The sequence below is a fragment of the Pituophis catenifer genome, unplaced genomic scaffold, assembly GCF_029215685.1.
Source record: "Pituophis catenifer annectens isolate HBS135680 unplaced genomic scaffold, rPitCat1.0.hap2 SCAF_3, whole genome shotgun sequence".
Classification (NCBI taxonomy): Eukaryota; Metazoa; Chordata; class Lepidosauria; order Squamata; family Colubridae; genus Pituophis; species Pituophis catenifer.
The window spans coordinates 185,856,272-185,883,422 of record NW_027256883.1 but is presented as its reverse complement, the minus strand read 5'-3'; the positions used below and the strand labels follow the sequence as shown (position 1 = coordinate 185,883,422).

Below are 27,151 nucleotides of genomic sequence, written 5' to 3'. Positions count from 1 at the left end.
GCACAAGCCCCAAACAAGGCACAACTTATCCCAAACACTGCCTCTTTTACTCTTCACATCAATGAGACCCATTTCATTTGCAAGATTACACCAATGTCGCCTTCTACAGCAAAATTGTATATGTGGCTTTCAGACATTGTCAGAAGCAAATTTACACCCACTATAGCTTTTCTTGTGCAGTATGTCCCATGCCTTCAGGTTTATACATATGTGTTCCCAAAGTCTCCTAGAAGAATGTGTACCTAATACATAGACTGTTTCTTTCAGATAGATGGCTTGTTTCTTAGATGGATTTATATTAGGCTGAGCTATAGCAATATGTTGACATCAGCACCCTCTGGTGGACACTGGAAATATTACACAAACTAGGTTTGCATGTTGGGGCTTGCTTTCTAAGTAATCCTGGATTTCCGTAAGGAGCAACAGATGTTGACAAAAGATAAAGGCAGTGATTGCATTAGTTTTTTAGTCAACAATGCTCTGAGGAAGTGGTTTCAATGTTTCATAGTATATCAGATCATCTTCTGGGTTCAGACTGGCATCACTGATACTACCACCTGATAATACATAATCTTCCTTTTTATCCAAATCCATTGCCCAACTCTGCAAAGCTGAACAGAGTTGGTGGAAACTAACTAGATCCAGACATCCAGGTTTTCCTCATCAGTGTCCATTCATTCAGCTCATAGGTCCCTCTTGCAGGTCAATTGAAGTCAAGGACAAAACAGTATCTGTTTCCACTTATGGCCAAGGAGGAGAATGGATATTTCTTTGCACTTAGGGCTGCCACATTCTTGGCATTCTGCTAGGCCCAAATTTTCTACACCCCACTTAGAATCAGAAACTCAGTACAATAGAAATCTCAGAGGTCACAAAAGAAAAGTTGTGCTGAAAAAGTCAGTTATTTTCTCTTCCCGCACTTCCATATATTCCAAAAAGCAGAACTACATATTATTAGGGTTCTTCAAGATAGGATCAATGTCCGAGATGTGTGATTCTGTTTCAAAACACCCAGGACTTGACGAGCTTTGTCTTGCATGATCAGCTGATCCTTGGAACCACCACAAGCCACAGTTTTCCAAGCACTGGACATCTACAAAACAAAGAATATAAAGACATCCATTGCACATGCGATCAAATAATTGAGAAATACACATGAATACAGATTTGCAAAAAAAAAAAAAAAAAAAAACCACCTTAAATGTCGTATGAGATTCCAACCAATTTTGGATTATCAACAGTCTGCAATTAAGTTGATCAAACTTCCCCCTGAAAAAGTGAGTGAGTGAGTGAGTGAGTGAGTGAGTGAGTGAGTGAGTGAGTGATTTATTTATTTATTTATTTATTTATTTATTTATTTTTTATTTTTTTATTTTTTTATTTTTTTATTTATTTATTTATTTATTTATTTATTTATTTATTTATTTATTTATTTATTTATTTATTTATTTATTTATTTATTTATTTATTTATTTATTTATTGGTTCAATTTATATGCTGCCCTTCTCCGGAGACTCAGGGCGGCTTACAATGCATTAAGCAATAGCCTTCATACTTTTGTATATACCTGCTTAGTAGGGCTTTCGGCCCCCCCTAAGCGGTGTTCTTTTTATACAAAGTCAGCTTATTGCCCCCAGAATCCGGATCCTCATTTTACCTACCTCAGAAGGCTGAGTCAACCTTGAGCCTGGTGAGATTTGAACTCACAGTAATTGCAGGCAGCTGGCAGCTAAGTGCTACTTAACAGCACTTTAGTCCACTGCGCCACCAAGGCTCCTTATGACCATTTTTTACACTTATAGCCTCTGCAGCATCCCCATGGCCACGTGATTTACATTCGGATGCTTGACAACTGATTCACATATACGATGGTTTCAGTGTCCCAGGGTCACGCGATCACCTTTTGTGACCTTCTGACAAGCAAAGTCAATGGAAAAACCAGATTCACTTAACAACAGTGTTACTAATTTAACAGCTGCAGTGATTCACTTAACAAATGTGACAAGAAAAATTGTAAAATGGGACAAATGCACTTAACAAATGTTTCACTTCGCAACATAAATTTTGGGCTCAATTGTGGTCATAACATGAGAACTACCTGTATCCTTATTTCTAAGGCAGATAATAGCAAATAAATGGAAAGAACAACTTGGGAAGGCAACTGCCTGTTTAAACAGGAAAATGGTTCTTACAGAAGCCAACTGAGGAATCTTTGGAATATTTCCATTTTAATAGATCGTTATCACACAACAGATTTCAAACCAGATCACACATCAAAATGGCAGGAGAATGAAGCTTATGAAACGTGCAGTGGCATAGAAAGAAAAGAATAAAAAGAAAATAATGCATTTGTAATTGACAGACATGAAATCATTAAACAGGGAGACAGAATTTTTGCCATGGAATTTTTGCCCAGTGGCAACCATTATATTTTCAAAGCAGTGTATAGTAAACTGAATTACTTAAAAAATAGTGGCTGACCAAACTTTATAATCAGTTTCAAAGTACAAAGTAAGTTGACACACAATGACAAACTGCTTCCACATTGTGGCACAGAAGACTTCAGATATGTCTATGCAAGGCCTTAGGAGACAACTTAAACTTGACTGAAAGGTGACTTTTCACACTCGATTCATAAATTTAGAGATGGATCTTATAATCATATAAATTGCTCGGAACCCAGTAGAGATTTTAGCATCCCATTTTTCAAATCCCTAAGATTGTGGCATCTAGCAAATGTCCATGACTATCTACACTTACCAGAGCTGGTACCCTGAATTTACTTTGGCTTCTTCTGGAAGATGGCACCTTCTCAGTCTTTATGTGCACAAATCCTCTGTTGAGTAAGCTGTTGTCATTCTTGCTGCTTGACAAGGAAAAGTTTAGGGACTGCAAAAGAAAATTCACGTATCAATCAACCAATGAGAAAAGCAAGTTGCCATGAAACATACTTACTGATTTCTTTCCAAGCGATTCCTATTAATACATTAGAAAGCAAGCAAAACATGCATTTAATGTAATCAGGAAATGCCCTGATCTTTCAGGCATGGTATCAGTTTTCTAAACAGGAAAAATTCTTTATTTGTAATACTTTAATATGTTCAAAGTAATAATTCATCAGCATAAGATAGTCCTGGACTTACAACCATTCATTTAGTGACCACTCAAAATTACAATGGTACTAGAAAAAGAAAAGGATTTATGATCATTTTTCACACTTATGACCATTGCAGCATCCGTTTGGTCACGTGATCAAAACTCGGACGCTTGGCAACTGGCATGTATTTATGATGGTTGCAGTTTCCCGGGATCATATGATCAAGTTTTGCAACCTTCTGACAAAGTCAATAGGGAAGACACTTAACAACCGTGTTACTAAAGTGCAGTGATTCACTTAACAACTAAAGGTCATTTAGGAAGGCAAGAAAGGTCATAAACTGGGCCAAAGCTCACTTAACAACTGTCTCTTAATAGCAACAGATAATTTGGGATCAATTGTCATAGGTCAAGGACTATCTTTATCTCCAAGAATAAAAAAATTTCATAACAATTATTGCTGAGTAATGCAAAAGATGACAGCACTAATAAACAGACTTATTACCATAATTCAGAATAAACAGTCACTTTCCCCCCTAGAATGCTTCACCATATTGGCTGCAAAACTTCCTGGGAATCATAGAAGTAGTAGAAGTCTTCCTGGTTTAGCAATTCATAAGATGGCTATGGGCTGAGTAACTGTGGTATGGACTTGTATCTCCAGCTTTAAAAACTACTGTATTCAAATGTATTAATATGTTGCTGAAAAAGGCACATTTGTTTAATTTAACTTGTGTACTTCTTTAATTGGACAGCATTTTTCCCCATCCAACAGCCCCAAGGACCAAGTCAAGATCTCATGTGGTCCAGAGTACAAATAATTCACCTGTGCTGGCAGATTACCATACCTAGCAATTTAATATAGATTTTAAATGAAATGGGAAAGAAAACAAGCCTCTAATCTACCAATATACTGGAGTATTTAAGGGCTCAGGCTCTTCTCCCCCCACAGCTAATATTGAAATTGCCTCTTTAAGAAGAAAGGAAAGCACTGTAACATTGTGCCTTGAACTCCCAATCCTTGCAGGCAATCCAAAAGTATGCCGTAGTTGATGGCACCAAAGGCTACTGGGAAATCAAGCAGCATAAGGAGGGTTACACAGAGCATACAAGTCTCAGCACAGGTGAACCTTGTGAAGCAGCCCATGCCTGAGAAAACATAGATATTCTACTTCCCCCAGGGACTTCTATCACTGTTATATCACTGTCTCCACAACTTTCCCTCCAAAAGGGAAAATTCGGGAAAGTTATCTAACACAGCCAGTTCCAGAAGCAGAAGTTATCTAACACAGCCAGTTCCTTAAGCAGAATATGTATCACTACCTCCTTCAAGATTACTGGCGTATCCTTTTCACGTAAGGTGTTTAAAATTCTAGACAAATAACATCTGCTAAGGAAGCTGCTGCCACCACCTTATTAAAAGTAATGAATTGAATTCTTGTGCTCCAAGGAAGTTTTTGATCAAAATTGGGGCATTTTGCTATTTTAATGAAGTTCCGCACACATTTTTCTTCAATACCATTAACATTTTCCTACTCTAACTCTTGAGTCTGCAATCCCCCGCCTCATTTTTTTTTCCTACCCAGAATGTGTTTATTATATTTTTATCCGCAATAAAATTGAGCCACTTATCTGCAGGCGGAGAGACGTGGTTGCTAAAAGCAACGTGGGCCCAATGCAGCTTTCCTGAAACTCAACGAGGCCAACTATTTTGCAGGATGGATGATAATAAGCTGCTGCCTTCTAATTTACAGCATTATAGAAAAGCACATTAACAAGTCAAGTATCAATTATTACATCAGAATTAACGGTGCACAAGTACACAGTAATTTTTTTTAAAAAAAAATCACATAGGAGTTTGTTGTATTTTTTTTTTTTTAAATATAGTTTCAAGGTAATTCATTAGCATAGACAGACAATACCTAACAGTTCTCACTAATATGCTTAAGTGCTCTTACAGAAATTGCTGTCAGAAGGAAATGTTTCATTAGCATTTCTGGTACTGAAAATTGCAGGGAAGCACAACGCACTGGTAAAGTACAAGCAAATGCTATGAGAATGAAAAACGATCAATTCTCAAACTACCTAAAAGAAGGGCAACTTCTAAAAAAGGGGGACAGCTCTTCTCTATGAAATGTTGCCAGGTTTTATGTTAAAATAGAGGTCATTTGCCAGTATTTGCAAAAACCCAGAACTGAAAACATTAAGAGTTCTTAAAGCTAAATTTGTCTTATGAAACAGGAAGAGTTTAAAGTGTGTGCATATAATTTTGCCTATACATGTACTGCCCAGTGATCCATTTTGTAAGAACATATGAAATTGCCTTCTGGAGGGAAAAAGACTGGGGAGATATCAACTTTTCCACAGCAATGGAAGAATATTGTAGCAAGGAGGTAAACAGAGATATTTTAAAATCGTTACCAGTTACCAACTTAACTGTCCATGGGATCACAGCTCACCTGAGTTCTTTTGAAGCAAATAGGGTTGGCCACAGAAGAAACAGTCAACTTCAAGTCTTCATCAATAACATCCAAAGCAAGGGATTTCCTGACCTTCTTAATTGGACTCCTGTGCAACTGAAAAAGCAATGGAATCAGAATATTAGGCTTTAACCAGGAAAAAAAAATAATAAATAGGCTGGGCACCAAGTTATGTCATATTCTAAATTTGATTTGTAGTGAATTATTGCAGAAACCTAAACAATCTGGACATGAATTAAGTTTTGGAGAATTAATTTGTTTGCGCATTCCTGTCACTAAGATCCTTTCAATGCCCGTGGGAGGCAAAGCAAACCCAATGCTAATAAGATTTTCTGAGAAATATCAACACACCAAAGAAAAAGGGCACACAATAAAGAAGTGCAATATTAAGTCAAGCAAACCATGAAGATTAATGCAAAGCTTACCAGCTTCAGCATAAATTACAAATGTAACAAGGCTTGTTCAGTCAATGCCCTAAACTGAGGACTAATTGCTACAATTTAGGTAACGGTAAAGGTTTAGGTAAACATATGTGCTAGTTGTTCCCGACTCTAGGGGGCGGTGCTCATCTCCATTTCAAAGCCGAAGAGCCAGTGCTGTCCGAAGACATGATCATGTGACCGGCATGACTAAACGCCGACAGACAGATGATCCACAAAGGGCATCAGCAGGAATAAAGATTCCATCAGCCTGCTCTTCAACCTGGCTAGCTTCTGCAACAAGTGTTCTGACATGCTAAGTTAAAGAAGTGGAAAATTAATGCTCTAGCATGAATTTTAAATCAAATACCGCATGGCGCAAGTGAAATGGTGTGGATTTCCACTTGTATTTTTAAATTTTCCATTATCTGAGAAAGAAGTTCATTGTGGCATGCCAACCAGTATGGAGCAGACCTAGCTCTGTAAACTTCATAAGTTATAAGGACAATTAAAAGGAAAGATAACTTTTAGCAGACATGGTTAATCAGATGCTTACACCCTGTTTTCTCTTCTGTTTGTCTGGCTTCACGTCATCTTCTATGATCAGTTCCATTCCAGTCTCACTCCAGAGTACTTCTTTCAAATCCTCTTCAAGATTAGGTGTTTGGGGCTACAGTTTATGATACAAAGTGGGGTGGGGAGCCAACAAGATGTGATTAATAGCAGAATCATGGCTCAAAATTTGGCATTTTGTTCTTTACCCTGAAGGAGCAGTTCCGCCCATTTCTAAAATAGTAACTTTGCCCACAGATATGAATAAACTTTATCTTATTTATTTCTAAAGATCCATATTTGGAGGGGGGGAAAAAACTGATTCCCCAAGAAAGCAGGACATAGAGGGTAGCACAAGAGCTTTGTAGAGAGTTGGGTGGATGGAGAGAAAATTGAAAGGATTTATATCAAGATCTCCTATCTATGGTAATCACTATTACATCTTAAAACCAAAGGAATCAACTTTTGATCTTTGGCCTAATTTCAAAAGGTCTCTGCAAATAATTAGTTCAAGCCAATACCCTACTCTGGCAGCCCACCATATGGGCAGAAACGTGGAATTGTGAAGTAATGACAAGGATCATGTAGTCCAGTTCTCTATAATGTGTAGGAAAATCATTTAAACCAACCTTGAGAGAACATAAACATGAATGGGAATCAAATTTAGTCCAGGAGCTGGAATCAGTTCCTTATTAGCTTTAGACAAGAGATCTTTTTCTTGAGGCATATTAGGGGATCATTAATCCAGCAAAGGTATGAGATACAAACATAGAAAGCATCCATGAATTGGCTCAATACATACCAAAGGCCTTATTGGACCATACTTCTCTAGAGCATTCTTAAAAGGAGTTGGCGTATGAGGTGTATTGTCTGCCGTATATTTCTGATCAGGAGTTACAAATCTGAAAGCATACATGCAGAAAAGTAAAGCACTGTCACTTTTAAATCCAAGACTGGATTCAGATAAATGACAAAAGAAACAGTCAGTGAAAGTACTAGTAACTATTTGGGACCGAGTTGATTTAATTTATGAGGAGGCAGGACTGCAAAACCTAACAAAGCATTACCTGCTAGCCCACATCACCCAATGCATTTATATCCAAAGGATCTGTAAAGGAAACAAATGCTGACAATTTATGTATTTATTAAATTTATTTACTGCCCATCTCGTAGCAATCATCATAAGAGCAATGGTGGCACAGTAGTTAGAATGCAGTACTGCAGTCTATTTCTGTTGACTGCCAGCTGCTTGCAATTTTCCAGCGCGAATCTCACCAGGCTCAAGGTTGACTCAGCCTTCCATTCTTCAGAGGTTGGTAAAATGAGGACCCAAGATTGTTGGGGGAAATATGCTGACTCTGTAAACCGCTTAGAGGGCTGTAAAGGCACTATGAAGCAATATATAAGTCTAAGAGCTTTTGCTATTTGTAGTAAGATATTGTTCTGACCTAGGCTTCCCAAGAGCATGAAACAGACTCCTTGTCCCGACAAAAAACCCTTTTTATTAAGTTACTGTGAATTCTTCTCATTCACATCCAGCAGTCTTTCAAGGGAGAATTTACAGTCACAGACCTTATCTGGCTTGGAGAACTGTCAGGCCGATATTTTCAAAACTTGGCAAGGAGCCTCGGAGAGTCACGAACCAATTAAGCGAACTAATTGTTTCCTACAAACTCCCCTCCCCTTTCGCTTCTCTTTATTCCCTCTGGGAGGGGCCATTCATCATCCCAAGTCGACCCTTGTTCTTTAGCTGTTCCCTTCGTCTGGCAACTTCGAGCATGTGCACACTGGGAACAGGCTCCAGCTGTTCATCTGCCTGATGTCTGACTCCGAAGGCAACTGATAACTGGCATACGGCCCTGGCCCCCCTCTCTGCCTCTAACGCAGAGCCCTCATCAGAGCCTTCCCCAGACTCCAGGACTGGCCCATGTTCCTCCCCAACCTCCTCACTGTCCGAATCTGCTGCCAGCTCTGCTGGCCGCTGGCGGACAACAACAGATATTTCCAATGTGCATTATTTCACTTTAAAGCATACAAAAAGTTCCTCTTGTTCTCTCTTATCGCCTGTATACATTGCCTAAGCCTCTTGGATCAGAAGGTGCAGCTTGGGAGGAAAAAGACAGAAAGGAGACTTACACAGAGGTCTTCTGCAGTAGTGGGGTCTTGTCCCTGTGCAGTGGGGTTGTCACAATCACCTTCTGGCTACAAACGGGTGTGGAAGTTAAGGAAGGGTTCTCCAAATCAAAAGTGTCTTGTTTGGTCCATAAATTCAGGAACTACAAGGTAAAAGAAATTAATATTTTATTTTTCATAAAGGCGTAAGGGATCTCTCCAAGTAATTCGATGAAAGTTGCGGAGACAAGGTAACAGGATCAAGGGGAAAATGAAAACACGAACATACCGTACTTTTCTGAGTATAAGACACACCTTTTTCCCCAAAAAAAGAGGGTGAAAATCTGGGTGCGTCTTATACTCCGAATGTAGCCACGCCCAGCCTCGCAAATGGAGATTTCAGATGTTGAAAGAAGCCTCTGAAACGGAGCTTCAGAAAAAAAGCCTCAGAAAGGCTTTCATCTAAAATAATATGGCAAGCAACAAAAGAAGAATCAGTAAAGGTTCTAACCAAACTATGCTATCAAATCTGGAGAATGACACAATAACCAACAGATTGGAAGAGGTTAATCTACATACCAATACCAAAGAAAGGATTTGAACAGAATACAGATAGTCCTTCAGAATAAAAGCCTCTGAAAGAAACTTCAGAAAAAAAGCCTCCAAACAGAGCTTCAGGAAAAAAAGCCTTTTTTTCTGAAGCTGTTTCGGAGGCTTTCAGAGGCGGGAAAAAAAGTTTTTTTTTCTGAAACAGAGTTTCAGAAGTTTCAGAGGCAGAAAAAAAAGAAAGGCACAGAGCACGAACCTATTGCTAAAATTCACCTCTGAGAACAGCTGATTGGGGGTATTCCAGGAGGCAGATCCACTCACCAATCAGCTTTTTTCTTATTTTCCTCCCCAAAAACTAAGGTGCATCTTATACTCCGGTGCATCTTATACTCTGAAAAATATGGTAATCCCGCATCTTACAAGAACTTCAGAGGACTGAGCAGTGTGTCTACTCTGCAATATCCTGCTCACTCTCATACCTGCAAGATATAAATTCTGCCATACTTTCACACAATGTATAATTTTAAATCCTCAGCCTCTCACCCTAGCAACTCTTCTCAGAAACCATGCAGATAGGCGCAAATGTATAGAGCAGTGATCTGACGCACTATAAAGAAACATTTTCTGTTCCAAATACGCAGCCTGTCACTTCTAAAACACCCTAAAATTCATCTCGCTTTCAATAGAAAGCATCCAAAAAGCAGAGGATAGAGGAAAAGGGGGAAAAAAGCTCTTTATCTTCATTTTAGGTTCCATCATATGCCGTAATTACTGATGCCTTTACACAGCAGGCTCACACAGTGAGATCTGTTTTGTCTCTGTGCTAAAGCCATCTGACGGTGAGTAGTCTATTCACAGAAATATCAAAAAACCAGGAATATCAATTCCTTATAATAATAATAATAAAAAAACTTTTCCAGACAGAAGGCTCTAGAGCTCATGAAAGGAAGTTAGATTTGTGGCCTGATTAATTTCCACACATTAATATGTTTCCCCTCCATACTAATCTGGAAGAGTTGGTATAGAAGAGAACTGTTACTTAACAGTTCAGGGCAATTGTCTTGCTTCCCAGTTGGGCTCAAAAATTGCAAATAAGCCAAAAATAGAGGAAGAATCCTCTAGGAAGGAATTGTTTCCTCTTCTTGGCTTCTGGCTTAGAGTAAAAAGCTATAATTCAATAGAAACACATTAACAATTCCTGGACATATTAGTTGAAATTCTGCCAGTCAGTATTGGATTTAACAGAATGGACTAACTCAGTAAAGTCAGCTTATGAATAAGGAAGAAAATACCTTTTCAAATCATTTCTCTTACTTTGAGACATGGGAACGGAGGTAAATGTATATGTGTAATCCAATGCTAAATTTAAATCCCTATAGCTTTTAATATAAATTCTAATTATTAATTAGTCAATATCAGGTCAGGTCAATATCAAAGAATGCATTTTCAGGTCAGGTCAATATCAAAGAATGCATTTTCAAATCTTAAAAACTGATATAACAGGAGGGCTTCCATATTGGCAATAAACATGACACAGGATGTCAGTATGGAAGCACCAGGTAACAGTTTTACAACAAACATCCAACAGCATTTGTTATGTTCAATCATCTGTAAGAAGCAAGATCCTCAGGGCACTTTCTATCTTAAATGTTATTGAGGCCAAGCAAAAAAGGCCCAAGTTGCTATTGTTGGACTCATAAATTCAAAAAAACACAAAATTACAAAACAAGGCTGGAGATGAAGGACAATATCCATCTCAAATAAATGCCTAACTCAGGAATGTCAAACTGGTGGCCCGCCGGCCAGATGTGTCATGAATAGGCCACGCCTGCCCCAGCTCAATGAAGAGGGGAACGTCGCCAAAAGTCACATGACGGCAATGTGATACAGCAAGTTTGACACCTGTGGCCAATTTAAGAAGACTTCCAAGAAGTCCATACAAATTTCACCCACGGAGAAAATCTTTTGTAAGCAGAAACTCAAGAGGAAGAACTTGAACAAATCAAACCCAACAGTCACTGATGGTATTTTATCAACTTTAGAGCCACAAGCGGTCTGCATTCCACACATCTTAAAGTCGCTGAGGTTGAGGAACACTTCTTAGGGATAAAAAAAAAAAACCAAATATGATGCAGAAGAAAACAGGGTGCCCTAAAGTGAGAATCCGGAGGCTATGATGTACAAGATTACTACCAGGTAGTCCTTGACTTACGATTTGTTTAATGACTGTTCAAAGTTACAAAATTGCTTAAAAATGTTACTTGCAACTGGCCCTCACATTTAAGATTGTTACAGTGTCCCCATGGTCCTGTGATCACCATTTCTGATCTTCCCAGGAGACTTCCAACAAGCAAAGTCAATGGAGGAAGCCGGGTCGTTTAATGACTGCAGCAAAAAGGTTGTAAAATTGATCACAATTCATTTAATGACCATATTGCTCAGTGAAGGAAGTTCCAGTCCCCACTATGGTTGTAAGTCAAGGACTACCTGTACTGTAGAAAAATTGCCTTGGCTTGCAAAAGATTGCCACCTATTTCTGATTTTATCAGGATATAAGCAGGCCAATTTCTAACATTTAAAAGCATGGTTTTGTGTATCATTTTCATCTCATACCAAGCTGAATTTTCATCAAACTGATGTCCTGTGCTACAATTATAACATCCAAAATTCCCAATCAGTTTGGCCAGTTTCTGTCAATTAGCTATTTTAGCCAGCAATTCTGGAAGGTGCAGACTTCATCAAATTAAAAAACCAGATAGGAAAAGATAACCCAATCTTTCTTGCAAACAGTGCAAAAGTCTATATAGTTACTGATGACTGCTTTTCATTAGTCTGAATTCCCTCCTTAAAAATAGGTTTCAAATGAAGTCTGACACCTTTCACTCCTATAAGCACACATTCCACCAAAAACAGGATGCTGTCAATTGTCAAAAATTGACCATTATATCATTAAACAAAAGAGGGCACCTTGCAGTGGTGAAATCCAAATTTTTTTTCTACTGGTTCTGTGGGTGTGACTTGGTAGGCGTGACAGGGGAAGGATATTGCAAAATCTCCATTCCCAACCCACTCCAGGGGAAGGATACTGCAAAATCCCCCATTCCCTCCTCACTCCTAGGGAAAGGATATTGCAAAATCTCCATTTCCACCCCACTCTGGGGCCAGCCAACTACTCAAAAATTCCACTACCGGTTCTCCAGAACCTATCAGAACCTGCTGGATTTCACCCCTGGCATCTTGGCACAATTAGCCTTTATCTTGTTCTTTTTTGTCCACCTCGTTGCCAGTTTATACCAACCTACCTGGGATGGGGAGAATGGCAAAGTTTTGACAGGGGTGCTTTTAACCGGAGTGCTCTTGGGTGTCATACAGGAATCAAGGAAGGAAAGGCTTGTACTGGTGCCACGCTCCAAAACTGGTGAGAGACTTATTTTCCTCTTCTTTTGCCTCTTGAGCACAGCAGGGGGGGTGCCAAAGCTCATGTCTGTGCAAGGTGAAATGGGGATGAGTTCACCCTTGCTCCCTTTGCTGAGATCCGAAATGGTGTGGCCATCTAAACGGTACTCTGTCACATTCTGTGATGAGCAGTAGGGTTTTATAGAGGCTTGCCTCTCCGGACTGTTGCTGTTACTTGCAGACAGATCATCAGGTAGGTCAAATTGAGAGAGATCACACCAGCCATCTGGGTCCTGCCAGAATAGGAATGTTCAGAATAAGATCCTGATCTAAGACAAGGCTGCAAATAACAAACACAGGAAGAGACAAAAAAATTCTGCTAATAGCTTTGCGTTATGAGATAGTTTTATCACAGCAGCCGAAATCAATCCATAAGCCTCTTATGGAAGGTTCTAGATCTATTTCCTGCATTGCTTTAGCGCCTGTTGGTAGATAGATTTTGAGTACACTTGTTCTGACCTAGGCTTCCCAAGAGCATGAAACAGACTCCTTGTCCCGACAAAAACCCTTTTTTATTAAATTACTGTGAATTCTTCTCATTCACATCCAGCAAAGACTTTCAAGGGAGAATTTACAGTCACAGACCTTATCTGGCTTGGAGAGCTGCCAGGCCGATATCTTCAAAACTTGGCAAGAGGTAATGAACCAATTAAGCGAACTAATTGCCTCCTGCAAACTCCACTCCCCTTTCGCTTCTCTTTTATCCCCTCTGGGAGGGGCCATTCATCATCCCCTTGTGGCCTTACTCCCAAGCTGACTCTTGTTCTTTAGCTGTTCCCTTCGTCTGCAACTTTGAGCATGCACACACTGGGAACAGGTTCCAGCTGTTTGTCTGCCTCACTGATGTCTGACTCCGAAGGCAGCTGATAACTGGCATACAGCCCTGGTCCTCTCTCTGCCTCTGATGCAGAGCCCTCATCAGAGCCTTCCCCAGATTCCAGGACTGGCCCATGTTCCTCCCCAACCTTGTCACTGCCAGCTCCATTGGCACTGAATCTGCTGCCAGCTCCATTGGCCGCTGGCGGGCCACATCACTAAAGACAACTGAGCCAACTCACCTAGCCAGCACTTCTAAATTTGATATAGAATTTGGAATTTTCTCCATTCATAATCCAGTATCTTAATCATTATATTCAGTTTATGGAAATGGATATAACAGTGGTCACGTATAAATCAGCAAATCACCAACAAATCACAAAACATTAAAATCAAGTCAAAATCAGCAAAGATATACTGTATATACATTCAAAGATACATTTACACAAAGTTTAAGCCAATAACAATGGAAATCAGATTCACTAAATACATATCCAGAGCCCCCCTCCACCAAAATGACTGTTTCCTTCAAATAACCTTTCCTGCGACATTCTCTTCCTACCCTTGGTTATATAGTTCAAATTTGGCAACCTTAAGATCTATAGACTTCTCACTCCTTTGCTGGCTGTGGGATTCTGGGAGTTAAAAGTCTATAGATCTAACTTGAGTTAGTTTATCAAAATATTCAATTAAGCCATGTCTTACAGATTCAATCATGTCCAGGGCTTCTGAAATAGCTGGAGCTGCAGCAGTACATAAATAATTGCCTGATTCAACCACCCATGTACACACAGAACTCCCATTCAAAGGATCCTCTGGCACCATGGTTTCTGATGCTTCATTGTCACTGGGCTCCACTAGGCTTTCAAGCATTGGCTCAGACGGCAACATCTGTAGATCTGCTGGCTCTTCATCAACAACTTCTTCCTTTTTTATTTCCAAAGTCTGGACAGGCCAGTTGGTCAAAAACTGCTGCTGTGAAAGATAAGTGAAGATTTGTATCACTGTAAACAAAAACATTGTTTATGTTCCAAGCTGTAGATCAGAGGTCTTCAAACTTGGCAGCTTTAAGACTTGTGGACTTCAACACTCAGAATTCTCCAGCCAGCTATGTTATGCTGGCTGAAGAATTCTGGGAGTTGAAGTCCACAAGTCTTAAAGCTGCCAAGTTTGAAGACGTCTGCTTTAGATTGTAAAATCAGAGGTAGGAAGAACACAGATAAGACCTGCCGTATTTTCTTCATATCAAACAAATGCAGAAAACAATATTTTTTGTAAATCCAGATGTTGGATTTCAAGTCTGTCACCACCAATATGGTCAAAACTGATAGGAGCTTCTTACCCTACTTCTGAAGCAACAGTCACTTCAATGCTTTTAATTTTATTTTCTTTCTTGCTTCCAAATGCTACCTCCCTCCTAGTCCTTTACAGAGCTAAGCCTTGCAGAAAGGAAGATTGCATCCAAATCTCAGCATTCTGGAGATAAAATATTTCATTCTACCTGGAAACATTCTGCCCCCCCCCCCCCCCCGGAATGTAGCGATTTAGCAATTCTGGGTATAGCTTGTAGTTTTTTGGAATAAATCTTCTAGAAGACAGTGATTTGTGATGTTCCAAGTGTGACCATTCATGCCATGAAAAAGAATATTCAGAAATATTGTACCTTACAATTCTAACCTTAAAAATGTTGCATTTTGCACATCCATACTTCATCAAGCACTACAATATATAATCTTCTTCAAAACTAAGCTTGTTATTCAAACGTTCAATAGGCAGCTGAAAGATAAAATGTTTTGCACTACCTGATTTTCCCCTTCTGGTGTATTTTGTCCTTCATTGCCTTCTACCTCCACGAGCAAATAAAGAGGTTTGGATTCTTTTGCTTCATTAAGAAAGCCTCCTGTGTCCACCTTCCTTTTGATTGTAGAATTCCAATGGTTTTTCACAGCGTTATCAGTCCTTTAAAAATAGACAATAAATACGTGCAGAATTAGCAAGGAGAAGCAGCAGCAGCAGCAAGTGCTGTTATCCTGAAAGATGGCTGCTTCAACAGCCTTTAAACGTACCTTCCAGGGAGCAGCTTGGCAATCTCAGCCCACCGGTTTCCAAGTATCTTGTGAGCCTCACATATTATGCGGTCTTCCTCTTCCGTCCAGGATGATTTCTTGACTTCAGGATTCAGGTGGTTGTGCCAGCGTTCCCGACATTGCTTTCCTAGCCGGCCTTTCAAATGCTTGGCTATGAGCGTCCATTGCTTTGTGCCATACTTTTTCACCAATTCAATGACCTCATCACAAATATAGAATGGTTACATTTAGTTTTGTTTACTAGATGCACTTTTGATCATTGACATTCAACCATTATACAAGGATCTACAGCAGAGGTCTTCAAACGTGGCAGCTTTAAGACTTGTGGACTTCAACTCCCAGAATTCTCCAGCAGCATAGTTGAAGTCCACAAGTCTTAAAGCTGCCAAGTTTGAAGACCTCTGATCTACAGTATGTGGAAAGATGCAGTTAAGCAGGGCCATGCATTTCTGATCCACTTTGGGCGATGTTTGGCTAAAGACACTCATTTTTGTTTTTAGGCTCTCTTTAGAACTGGGGAAACCACCCCAACTCGAGGATAAGGGTTTAATATCTTGAATGGGCAAAATCAGCATTTTAAGCCCTGTAAGGCATTTCAAGGCATAACACTTTCTAAAAAAAATAATTTAAAAATTGTCCAACATTGGGGATATGAAAGGAGTATTGGAGAGCCCAGATAGTTCAAACTGCAACAAATATTTGGATTCTCCATTATACTACAAAATTTTATATTGTGTGAAGGGGGCAAAATATTTGAATTATATCTCTTATCTTCCAATGGGAAGTTGAATTCAGGCCGACATCCGTCATACTTGTAGATATAAACCCAGATTTCCTGCCAATGTTCTGGCTGCAAGGGCCCTAGGTTGTGAAAGACTTGCTTGTGAATTATGCCCAGTAATTCCTCCATATTCCTCCATATAGAGCAATTCCTCTATATTAGGCAACCTGCAGCTCCCTATCACAAAGAAGACAACATTTCAGTTCCTCAGTTACTCCAAAAGTAACTACTGAATAATGAATTACCTTCTGATCTTCTTGTTTAGTCCATGGGCCTTTCACAAGAACAGGGTTTAGGACTCTTAGCCAGCGATACTGACATTGCTGTTCAGTGCGGTTCTATGAGCAAATTTAAAAAGGTTTATGTTAAATGAAACTTTAGTAAGACAGAAATAAAAATCGAAAGCAAGAGAGACATGCATTAGCACTTTAACCAGCAGCTACATTTCTGCAAATTTGGCTTTCAATTGTTTCTGCAGATAGGGAAAACAACAAGAAGTATATTCAACTGAAAAATTCCACTTACAGGAAAATGACTTGCTAGAAATTTCCAGTCATGTCCAAACTGTGTCACCAGCGAATTCAATAGCTCATCCTAAAAAGAGCAAGATTGTCAGGATATTTCACAACCTAACACAAAATAAGGAACAGAATCTTGAATTCTTATGTGATTTGACCACACTGAACAACTATCCATAGGTAGCAGGTTACACTGCTATCACAAAGTATACAATGCAGCAGGAATAGCACATAGGATCTGATAGAAGCAAATACTCTGTCTAAATGGCCAATTCTGATGTATGGAGAAATATAAAACTTCAATTGCCCCCTTCAAGAACTTTCAAGATCCCCAGACTTGATTGCAGATTATACAATAAAATATTACCTTACAGAAATTCTATACACATAATACAGGGATTTTATAACAGGAAGCAGAAAGAACCCAGATAGGTCTATATAATTTATCAGGAACTAAATGCCTCTTTAACTTTTGCTCTGGATTTCGCTTCATAGGAAAATATCCAAAATGAAGATTACAAACAGAAGCTTCAAACAGAAGCAAACACAGAGCTCTGGCAAATATTTACTATCCAAAGAGCTGACTCATAAATGTATTTTTGGTATTACAGAGAGTCTTTGATTTACAACCAAAATTGGGAATTCATTTTCTGTTGCTAAGCAAGGGGATTGTTTAAGTGAGTCATGCAAAATTTTATGACTTTTGCCAAAGTGAATCACTATAGTTATTAAGTAAATCATATGATTGCTAAGTGAATCTGGCTTCTCCCACTGAATTTGTCAGAAGCTAAGTCACAAATTGTGATCACATGACCCTGGGACACAGCAACCATTGTAAACATCCTAGTTGCCAAGTGCCTGAATTTTGATCATGTGACCCTGGAGATGCTACAACAGTTTTAAGTATGAAGATCAGTTATATGTCATGTTTTCCAGTGCCACTGTAACTTTTGATGGTTGCTAAATAAATAGCTGTTAAGGACTACTTGCTTTTTTCACTTATAATTTGGTCAATAACAAAACATGTCTGTGTTCCAATCATGTACTGGTTTATGAGAATGTTAAGCATGCTTTTAATAATTCAAAAGCAGGCTAATCTGGTTTATTTACTATATTTGTATCCAAACTTGTCAATGGATCTTTTCTTATGCATTCACCTCTTTCAGAGGCTCACACCTGCTTGGCCCAAGGCCAATCTCCCCAGTTTTTTTTATGAATAACACAATACATACTTCTTCACGAGACCACTTGACTTTACATCTGTTATCCCGTCGGTCTATCACATCTGAATCCTGGTAAAGCAGTTCTTCCTGCTCTTCACTATTATAAACAGGTTTTAAAAGAGAGGGAAATGTTATATTTAAGCATTCACTTACAAATACTAATTCATTTCTATCTAGTTTAGCAAAATAAAACACTTTGGCAAAATCTTCACCTGCAAACACTCAGTTCTTCAAATCACTTTACACAAATTGGTATCCCTATACCCATGATGGCGAACCTGTGGCACGCAGCTCCCTCTCTGTGGGCACAGGAGTCATTGCCCCAGTTCAGCTCTGCCACGCATGCGCGCGTGCCTCCCTCCAGCCAGCTGGTCATCAGGTCTCTGCTGTGCATGCATGGCAGAGCACGTGCGGGAGGCCCCACGTGTATGCACAGGGGGTCGTGCATGTGCAGGAGGGGTGCAGAGATGCACAGGGCCTCACGCCCATTGCATTTTGGGGGTTTGGGCACACACACGCACTTTGGGCACTCAATCCGGAAAAGGTTAGCCATCACTGCCCTATACACTGGACTAATCCATACAGTGCTGTGGAAGCCAAAGGAAAAAAATTACGTATACATTCTATAGCCATCCTGATATTTCAAAATGTCTTCACAATGAAGTTTTAGAAACACTGATCTCATCTGTAAATCTGTCAGTTGCCCTCATGCTTGGAATTTTCTCTTTGGAAATCCGCCAAAGCCCACGCCTGAACAGCTTCCGGCTTCCTATATTCTAACTTGCTTTTCATAACCAGAAACAGGATAGTATTATTGATCTAGAACGTACCCCAGAATCCTTGCAACAGCCTGGGAAATAAAGCCAACAACTCAAATTCATTCCTATCATGAGATCAGTAGCTAAGATATTTCTTTAATCTGAGAGCTTAAAACAGAGCCCTTCACATTAGAGTCTAATATGCTATAAATCCATACCCAGAGCATTTAACTCCTTGGGATTTAAAAAAAATCTTGACTCAATCATTACAGTACCTCTTACAGGCGGAGATCCCACTATCATTATGGTTTCAACTGCTCCCCCCCTCTCATTTCATCAAAATCCTAAAACTATGAACTTGAAACTTGAAAGGCCCTTATTAAGGTCCTCCCAAAGGTGCTTTTTCAAGAAGCTTCTGCTTTTTCTTTGAAGATGTTTCACTTCTTATCCAAGAAGCTTCTTGTATAAGCTTCTGAAGAAGCGTCTTGGGTGAGAAGCGAAAGGCCTTCAAAGAAAAACCAAAAAGCCCAGTTGCCTCCCGAAAAAGCACCTTTGGGACAACCATGACCTGGATGATTGAGAATCCCCATAGACACTTATGAAGGTCAGGAGCTAAGGCCACGTTTTTCAAGCAGGTTCTTTGGGGATGGAAGGAGAAGGAACCAGGTTGGAGAGAACTTCCCTTCTCAACCCGGAGCAATGTGTCCTGGACAAAAAGGGCCCAACCTATTTTCCTCTCTTCCCCACCCCACCCCACCCCACCCCCAGCCGCAGCCTGGAGGGAAAAAAAGGGTTGCTTTGCCGCCCAGGCATTTCACGCGAGCCATTTTCATCTCTCCATTTCAGATAACCATCAGCGTCCCCCCTCCCTTCCTCCTCCTCCTCTTCCTCCCCAGCAGATTGGCAATCTATATGGACGCATCTGCCACGTTTGCTCCATAGGTTCATTCGCTTCATAAACCCACCGCCGGGAAGGGAAGGGTGGGGTGGATGGGGAGAGAAGCGGCGGGATAAATGGACCAAACGGAGCAAGCGCTTTCGGGTTTGGAGAGGGGGGGAGAGGAGAGAAGGAAGGTGGGAATTGGCTCCAGAAAAGGCGGGAGGGGAGAAGCAACCCCCCTACCCCGGTCTATCTCTGCGCAGCCCTCCCAAAAATGCACGGCTTCCCCGCAACTCACCAGCGAGCCCGACGAGACATTCTGCTGCCTTCCAGCTTTTGCAGGAAAATCATAAAACAAGCCACAGAAGTTTTCAAATGACTGGCTTTAGGGAAAAAAAGCCACACCGGGGACCCGACGGAGAAGTCGCCGCCACCGCCAGGGCTGCGCAAAAAAAAAAAAAAAAAATAATGCCGCTAAACCTTCCCAAAGCAGAGCGCGCTCAGCCAACTCCGGCGCAACTGCAAGCGCGCTCGCTCGGCCGCCTCCCGCCCGGGAACCCAAAAGCGGACTTTTCTATCTCGCGCCAACCCCGCCGCAACCAGCCACCTTTTCCGGCGTGGTGACACGCCTGATGACGCGGCCGAGAGCCGTGTTGATAGGAAGGCGGGTTGGTGGGCTGGGAGAAAGTGGCGCGCGCGGGCAAGTTGGGAGTTTTGTATTTTCCTTTTTAAGAAAGAAAAGCAAAACATTCCTGCAGTGCTCGACCAAAAGAAAATAAAGAAAGAAAGAATTACGGCCTCTGGTAGCAAAGGCAGCGTCAACCATGCATCCGCTGTAAAATCGATAGCTTCAGGCGGCTAAAATGGGTCTTTTAGTACGGAGCGTTCTATCAAAAAAACCATAGCGGCCGCGTTGGTTCTAAAAGAACAAATAAAGAGCCAAAAAATTCCACATCAAGCCAATACATTTTAAGTTACCTGAGTATAAGGTTAACTGTTACGAATATGCTAGGACGTTTCATCAAGCAAGGTTCATAAAAGGGTATTTACGGTACAGAAATGGCTAGTCTTCCAAAAAGTATCATATGTAGCGAATAATAACAATAATAATAATAATAATAATAATAATAATAATAATAATAATAATAATAATAATAATAATAAAAACAGCTTACATCCTCCGACGATACCTTAACAGTTCCTAGGTCCTTGGTTAGGACTCGAGCTGCTGAGCTATTAACCAGCCTCAAAGGCTGTGAATCTCACTAAAGATTAACCAATATATAATAATAATAATAATAATAATAATAATAATAATAATAATAATAATAATAATAATAATATCTTAGTCGTACAGATTCGGAAGGCTACACCAACTGCTGCCGCCATGGATATTGTGGGGGTTGATGGGTGTTGTAGTTTAACATTTAAAAGGGACCTTAGTTGGATAAAGACTTCCACTTATATATTTTTCTGTATCTGCTCTATTTGAAAAATGGTGGGTTCATGCAAGGCAGTAAATGACATGTCATATTTTGCAAACACTGGCTATACTAAGTCAAAACCCAAAACTACATATTAATTTAATGAGTAGTGTGAAAAACCAGGAACAGGCTTCACAGTCACCTGACAAGAAATTATGACATTCCATATCCCAAATAGTAAAATTTATGTCATTTGAGTAAATAATTTATATCATTTACATGATGGCATTTTATCCATGTACTGTCACTAGTTGCTTCCCTGCAGATTCTCAAGCTAATGGTAGCTCAGAGAGCACCATGGACTCCAGAGTTTGAAGCATAAGATCCATACAAGAGATAATATAGAAATGGGCTTGCTGTTTCAAGATATATTTCTTAAGGATTAACTCTGGTGTACTTTCAACCTTGCAGCTCAACAGGAAATGCAAATTGTAAATCTATTCAGATCCATTTTGGCTTCTGCAAGGCTGATTTTTTTTTTGTTGTTAGAAATTAAACCTCTGCAGTCCTTTAAGCCGCTAGGAAAAAAATACTTGTTTCTTTTGCCTTTTACCCAGTTTTGACAGCCATAATTGACTTCCATAAGCAATTAAAGGGATACAGTAACCCAGGGGTGAAATCCAGCAGGTTCTGACAGGTTCTGGAGAACCAGTAGCAGAAATTTTGAGCAGTTTGGAGAACCGGCAAATACCACCTCTGGCTGGCCCCAGAGTGGGGTGGGAATGGAGATTTTGCAATATCCTTCCCCCAGGAGTGGGGAGGGAATGGGGATTTTGCAGTATCCTTCTCCTGCCACACTCACAAACCCACTCCACACCCACCAAGCCACAGCCACAGAACTGGTAGTAAAAAAAAATGGATTTCACCACTGCAGTAACCCCATTCGTGATGGAAAAACTGGCAGTGACAGTTTTATACCTTATAGAACAAAATAGGTTCAAAATGGGCTAAAAATAATAAAACACATTTAACATGGAAGAGTGGAAAATTCTTCATATAGGGAACACAAGTCAAATTCACAGATAGATGATGGAGGATGCCTGACTTGACAATAGTATTTGTAAGAGGATCTTTATAGGATATCACTCAAAAGGTTCAAGTCTTTTCTATTATCACAGAGTGCAGGACATGGAATGCTGCTGTTAAATGAGAAGCTAGATTTCACCTGAATATTAAACATGTCTACACAACAAGACTAATTTGACAGAAGAACCAATATCTCAAAAACATAGTGAACGTCCTTCCTCATGGTGTTTTTAAGCAGAAAAGAGAGGTTTGTCTGTCAGAGATGCTTTAATTTGGCTTCCTGCACAGATCAGATGATTGGATTTAATACTTAAATGATCTTTTCCACAAATTAAACCAATTCAGGAAGTTAAAATTAAACATATGTGGATGCTTAGCTGAAGAAGGATTTTTTTTGATTCAAGAAATATGGCATATTTGCTCTTTTATTTGCATTAAAATCAGTACCAAAACTCCTATGTTCAGCCAAAGATGTACATCATTTGTAAATGATTGATGGTCTCTAGATATCTGTTGGCTTCAGGCAATGCCACTTTAGAGATTTCAGATAACAGAGCTGTTTCCCCACATTGATTGTCATCTAGCCTGAGGGTGGAAGGGGGATACTTGACATGGAAATGACCCACAGCAGTTCCTCAATAGCTCATAAGACATTGTAACAGTTTTAAAAGACTGAATAGGCAATGGCTGTACTGACCTTGATTGAAATTCACATTGTATTCTATGTAATGCACCATTCAGCATCTCATATCTTCCTCATTTGGCACCAGCATATAAAAAATAAGTTCTCTTCATTTTCTAGACCATTTAATATGTTTTCCAAGAATGCATGCTGCAACTTTACCAACTCTCCAAAATTAAGTCATGTAATTTGGATTTCTATATTTTAAAAAATTAAGTACCTGAATAGGTAATCGTACCTAAGGCCCAGTGTGGTTTGTTTGGGTTTAATCTAGTTTGAGGACATAAGCTTAAATCTTAATTACTGTGTACAGACTGAGTCAACTGAGGCTTTCAACCAGCCTTTATTTTTAAAAATTAGTACAATATGTGAATCCAACCAATATTACCTTAAAATCAAGATACAATTAAAAATACATTATTGGTTGTAAAAGGGTAAACTTAAAACTTCTGCATGCAAAATGATATATCAAAAAAGCATTTTCTTTTTTTGAATAGTAAGCTCAATATTCTTTTTCACTATACCATGTAATTGTAATTGCTGATTCCTGCAGCATTTTGTAATTTAAAAACATCGGTTTTTAAATTAGAAAAGCATAATTTTTCCATTGAGTATGGGCTTCAATTGAAAAATATTTTAGTACTGGATGCAAAATATATATATTTCAGCAATCAATATATCTCCTATGAAAGAGCATAACATTTGCTTTAGGAATTTAAACGTTTTCCCCAGGATAAGGCATTCATATTTATAACCACTGGGTGGCAGAAATGTCCTTTGTTTAAATAGCATTCCTTTAGTATCTATTGTTAGTAACCAAAAGAAGAGTAGTAATTTCAATAGTTAAAGATGGGGTTAAATTAGTATTTTAGACAGTGTGGTAAAAGGTGGAAGAAAGGAATTCAGGTTGTCATTTTGATTTTGGACTTCTCAATAAAGTCTGTGGACATCAACAGAGTGATTTTCTGTTAAGTATCATAGTAATGTAGCAGGAGAGCTATGCTGGTCTACAGTAGTCAAGCCTGTTTCAACTAACACATTTTATTAAAAGACCTAAGCTTTACTGAACTGCAGCTCACTTCTTCAGGTGCATAAAGTGGCTAAACTGAGGTAGGTCATAAATTGGTGCAAAGTGAGGAGACAATGGGATAGGTGCACCAATGCACCATTGAAAGACCAGGTTAGGGACAGACCATCATGGAGAAAATTGCAAAGAGTTAACAACAACTTAAGGACACCTAATCAATGTGGGGAAGGAGGAGGAAGCAGCAGGTGGGTTATGCAACTACAATTCACATGTGAGACACATCAGTGATACTTTGTTGTAATGAATTTTCTCTATAAGCATCTTCAGGTGGTCAGAACTTTCCAGTCTTCTAAACAAGTTTAATTGGAAAATTAAGAAAATTGCCACAATGTATGAATTGGGCTTATAAGAGTATTCATTAGCTGTCGTTTCTTGAACTCTTTGAGAAATGGTTTTTGAAGATAAACAGCCTTCTTTGTAATTCATTAAAGCTTCCAAAAACAGTTGTATTGTTTTATTATAACTTAGGTAAGTTCTAGTTTTGATCTTTATGGCAGGTGTTCTAAAATTTTAATTATATAAAGTAGAAGTATAAAATCTGCATAATGTTCTTTTTCTTTTCCTGGAGAAAAAACTGTATCTTAGTTTAGAACTATGTAGAGTTACCCTTTTTTTAAATTTAAAAAAAAAAGCTTTTATTTCTTAGACTTACAAACGAGAAGAGTTTCTAAGAATTTTCAGAGGTGTCTGAATAGGGTCTCTTCTTTACCAGTATGTCTTTTTAGGAGAATTAGACCTTGATTTGGTTGAAGAGCTTTGCTCCTTCTCAGAAATTTATGAAACTCTGTTTTGCCTTATTTCTAGTGTTTCACAAAATTACAATATACTAAAATGCTTCCTCTGTGAGAGCTATGTATTCTTGGAGAAATAGCAGATGATACAATGTAGCCACTGAGTCAGAAAATGCCAGAGGCAGGTTAACTAGTTCTTGAGCATTGTAGAAAAAAACATTATGAACATGTAGTCTTGGAGCAACATAGTTATATTTTGCAATTACTTAGGGACGCTTCAAATTATTTCTGAGTTGTGAAGACTAGGATTCTTGTTGACTGCATTAATGATAACTGCTGCTTATGGTGTTTCTACTCAGTAATTATTAACTTCATAATTTTAAGATGTATGGACTTCAGTAACCAGAATTTCCCCGGGAGTTGGAAGTCCACACATTTTAAAGTTGCTAAGGTCAAGAAACACTGGTCTAGCTTATAAACTATCTAGTGTAAAAAGGATGCAGGGTTGGGGAAGGAGCTCCTGGAGTAAAATGGAGCTTGTATGCGTTAGTTGATGTTGGAATGGAGAAGCTGCATTTTAGTTTTGAACAGGTGGATCATTTCATTGTGGCATTTTAGCGTATGCTGAACCCAAGACAAAATATCTATGACAGGAGGTATTCTATCAATATTAGTGGGTTTTTCTATTGTGACTTTGCATGATGTATCCAATGTATAAATGTTTATAGGGTGGTATGTCGCTGAAGATTCTCAGCCATCCAGGTAGAGTTGTCTGGAAGTGGAGTCATGGCAATCGAAAAATGTTTATAGGTGATTTCCTAGGTTATTTTACATTTTCTTCAAAGAGAGGGATGTGTAGTAATGTCCCTTCTGTCACTTAGGAAAACATCTTTGCAGGACATGGTTGCCAGCTGCTATCCAAGTCATGAGCCCCACATGATTGGGAATCTCAAGGGTTGATGGGAACCAACAATCTAACTGGGGTATTCGATGATACAATGAAATTATTATGATTGGTTGCACATTCAGCTAGACGTTTAGACTTCATTTGGCACTTTTGTCCACCTAAGTTATTATTAAAAATAGTACCCCAAGCCAGGGGTGAAATCCAAATTTTTTTACTACCGTTTCTGTGGGCATGACTTTGTGGGTGTGGTGTGGCTTGGTGGGTATGGCAGGGGAAGGATGCTACAAAATCTCCATTCCCACCCCACTCCAGGGGAAGGATACTGCAAAACCCCCATTCCCTCTCCACTCCTGGGGGAAGGATGTTGCAAAATCCCCATTCCCACCCTACTCTGGGGCCAGCCAGAGGTGGTATTTGCCAGTTCTCCAAACTGCTCAAAATTTCCGCTACCGGTTCTCCAGAACCTGTCAGAACCTGCTGGATTTCACCCCTGGGTTACTGTATTCCTTTAATTGCTTATGGAAGTCAATTATGGCTGTCAAAAACTACTCTTTATGGTATTAAATAATGTCTTGGCTACAGTCTAATGCATATGAACGTCTGAAAAATTATTCTTACACCTATGCTAAACAACTTTTAAAATATTAGGGTTTGCATTAGAACAACAGAAAATTGGTTCTAGAGTTGGTTGGTTCTTGAATCACAAAAGTACAATTCCTACAATGGAAAGATAATTTGTCACTTCTGTTCCCAATTTGGCCCCCATATCTTCTTCAAATAAAGTTGGACTTGCCAGGTTTAAATCTAGTAGAACTTTTTTGGTGACCAGCACAGAAAAAATGAAATTTGAAAACTCCATATCAATGTTTAATGTTAACATGGTTATCTTTGTTATCAGATCCTGAACTAGATGTCTTCTCAAAGCCGTCATAGTACTTTGTCCCTGAAAGACATATTGGACAATGGATTTCTGATGAGTGCTTCCAGCAATAGCAACTCTCCAGGTAGCAGCTTATTTCTGGACATGAATCGTGCTGCCAAATCAGAAGACTGGGACAGTAAAGGGACTATGCTAAATGTCAACATTACAGAATCTTCTTCAGGTAGTATAAAGGGAGACTTGCAAACATCATGTGACGGTGGGACATCTTTTTGTAAAACCCCATTCCAAACATCTGCCTTTGATTTGTCTAATTTGAGTTCTGCTAATAACAGCAAAGCAAATTCCTTAGTGAACACATACCATGATACTAAGTCATCTACACCATGCAGAGAAGACGCCTCTGTACTAACTGAACACATGATATTAAAAAGTTCTGAAATGAGTGATGATGTGGTCTTCAAGAAACCACTACAGCCACCAATATGGGAGATTTCTGGAATACAAGCCACTGTGGATAATTCTCTGTCTCTTGAAGCAAGCTTAGAAGATACTGGCTCCCTGGGTTGCATAAAAATGGATACACCATCTCTGGAAAGGTCACATTTTGTTATGCCACCTGATCCA

The 27,151-nt window shown here is 39.3% G+C and overlaps 1 protein-coding gene across 1 annotated transcript; it reads right to left on the bottom strand.

Moving 5' to 3' along the window:
* Positions 1–964: 964 nt before the first annotated feature.
* Positions 965–20,085, bottom strand: MYBL2 (MYB proto-oncogene like 2). The gene is made up of 14 exons (XM_070939966.1): positions 20,026–20,085; positions 18,099–18,186; positions 16,874–16,942; positions 16,594–16,686; positions 15,547–15,767; positions 15,283–15,439; positions 14,186–14,455; positions 12,511–12,897; positions 8,684–8,823; positions 7,350–7,449; positions 6,552–6,665; positions 5,556–5,672; positions 2,761–2,889; positions 965–1,093 (listed from the first exon to the last, which is right to left on the bottom strand). The coding sequence occupies exons 1-14, from the start codon at positions 20,076–20,078 to the stop codon at positions 965–967; spliced, it is 2,067 nt and encodes a 688-aa protein (XP_070796067.1). The 5' UTR covers positions 20,079–20,085.
* Between the last annotated feature and the right edge of the window lie 7,066 nt (positions 20,086–27,151).

What these genes read in the sequence shown, in the direction of transcription:
- MYBL2 (XM_070939966.1), bottom strand. Translation starts at nt 20,078, where the DNA reads ATGATTTTCCTGCAAAAGCTGGAAGGCAGCAGAATGTCTCGTCGGGCT. An exon ending in TTCTAGCAAGTCATTTTCCT is followed by an intron (nt 16,687 to 16,873) that starts GTAAGTGGAATT and finishes ATTTGCTCATAG; the next exon opens with AACCGCACTGAACAGCAATG. An exon ending in CCCTGGACATGATTGAATCT is followed by an intron (nt 12,898 to 14,185) that starts GTAAGACATGGC and finishes CTATTCTGGCAG; the next exon opens with GACCCAGATGGCTGGTGTGA.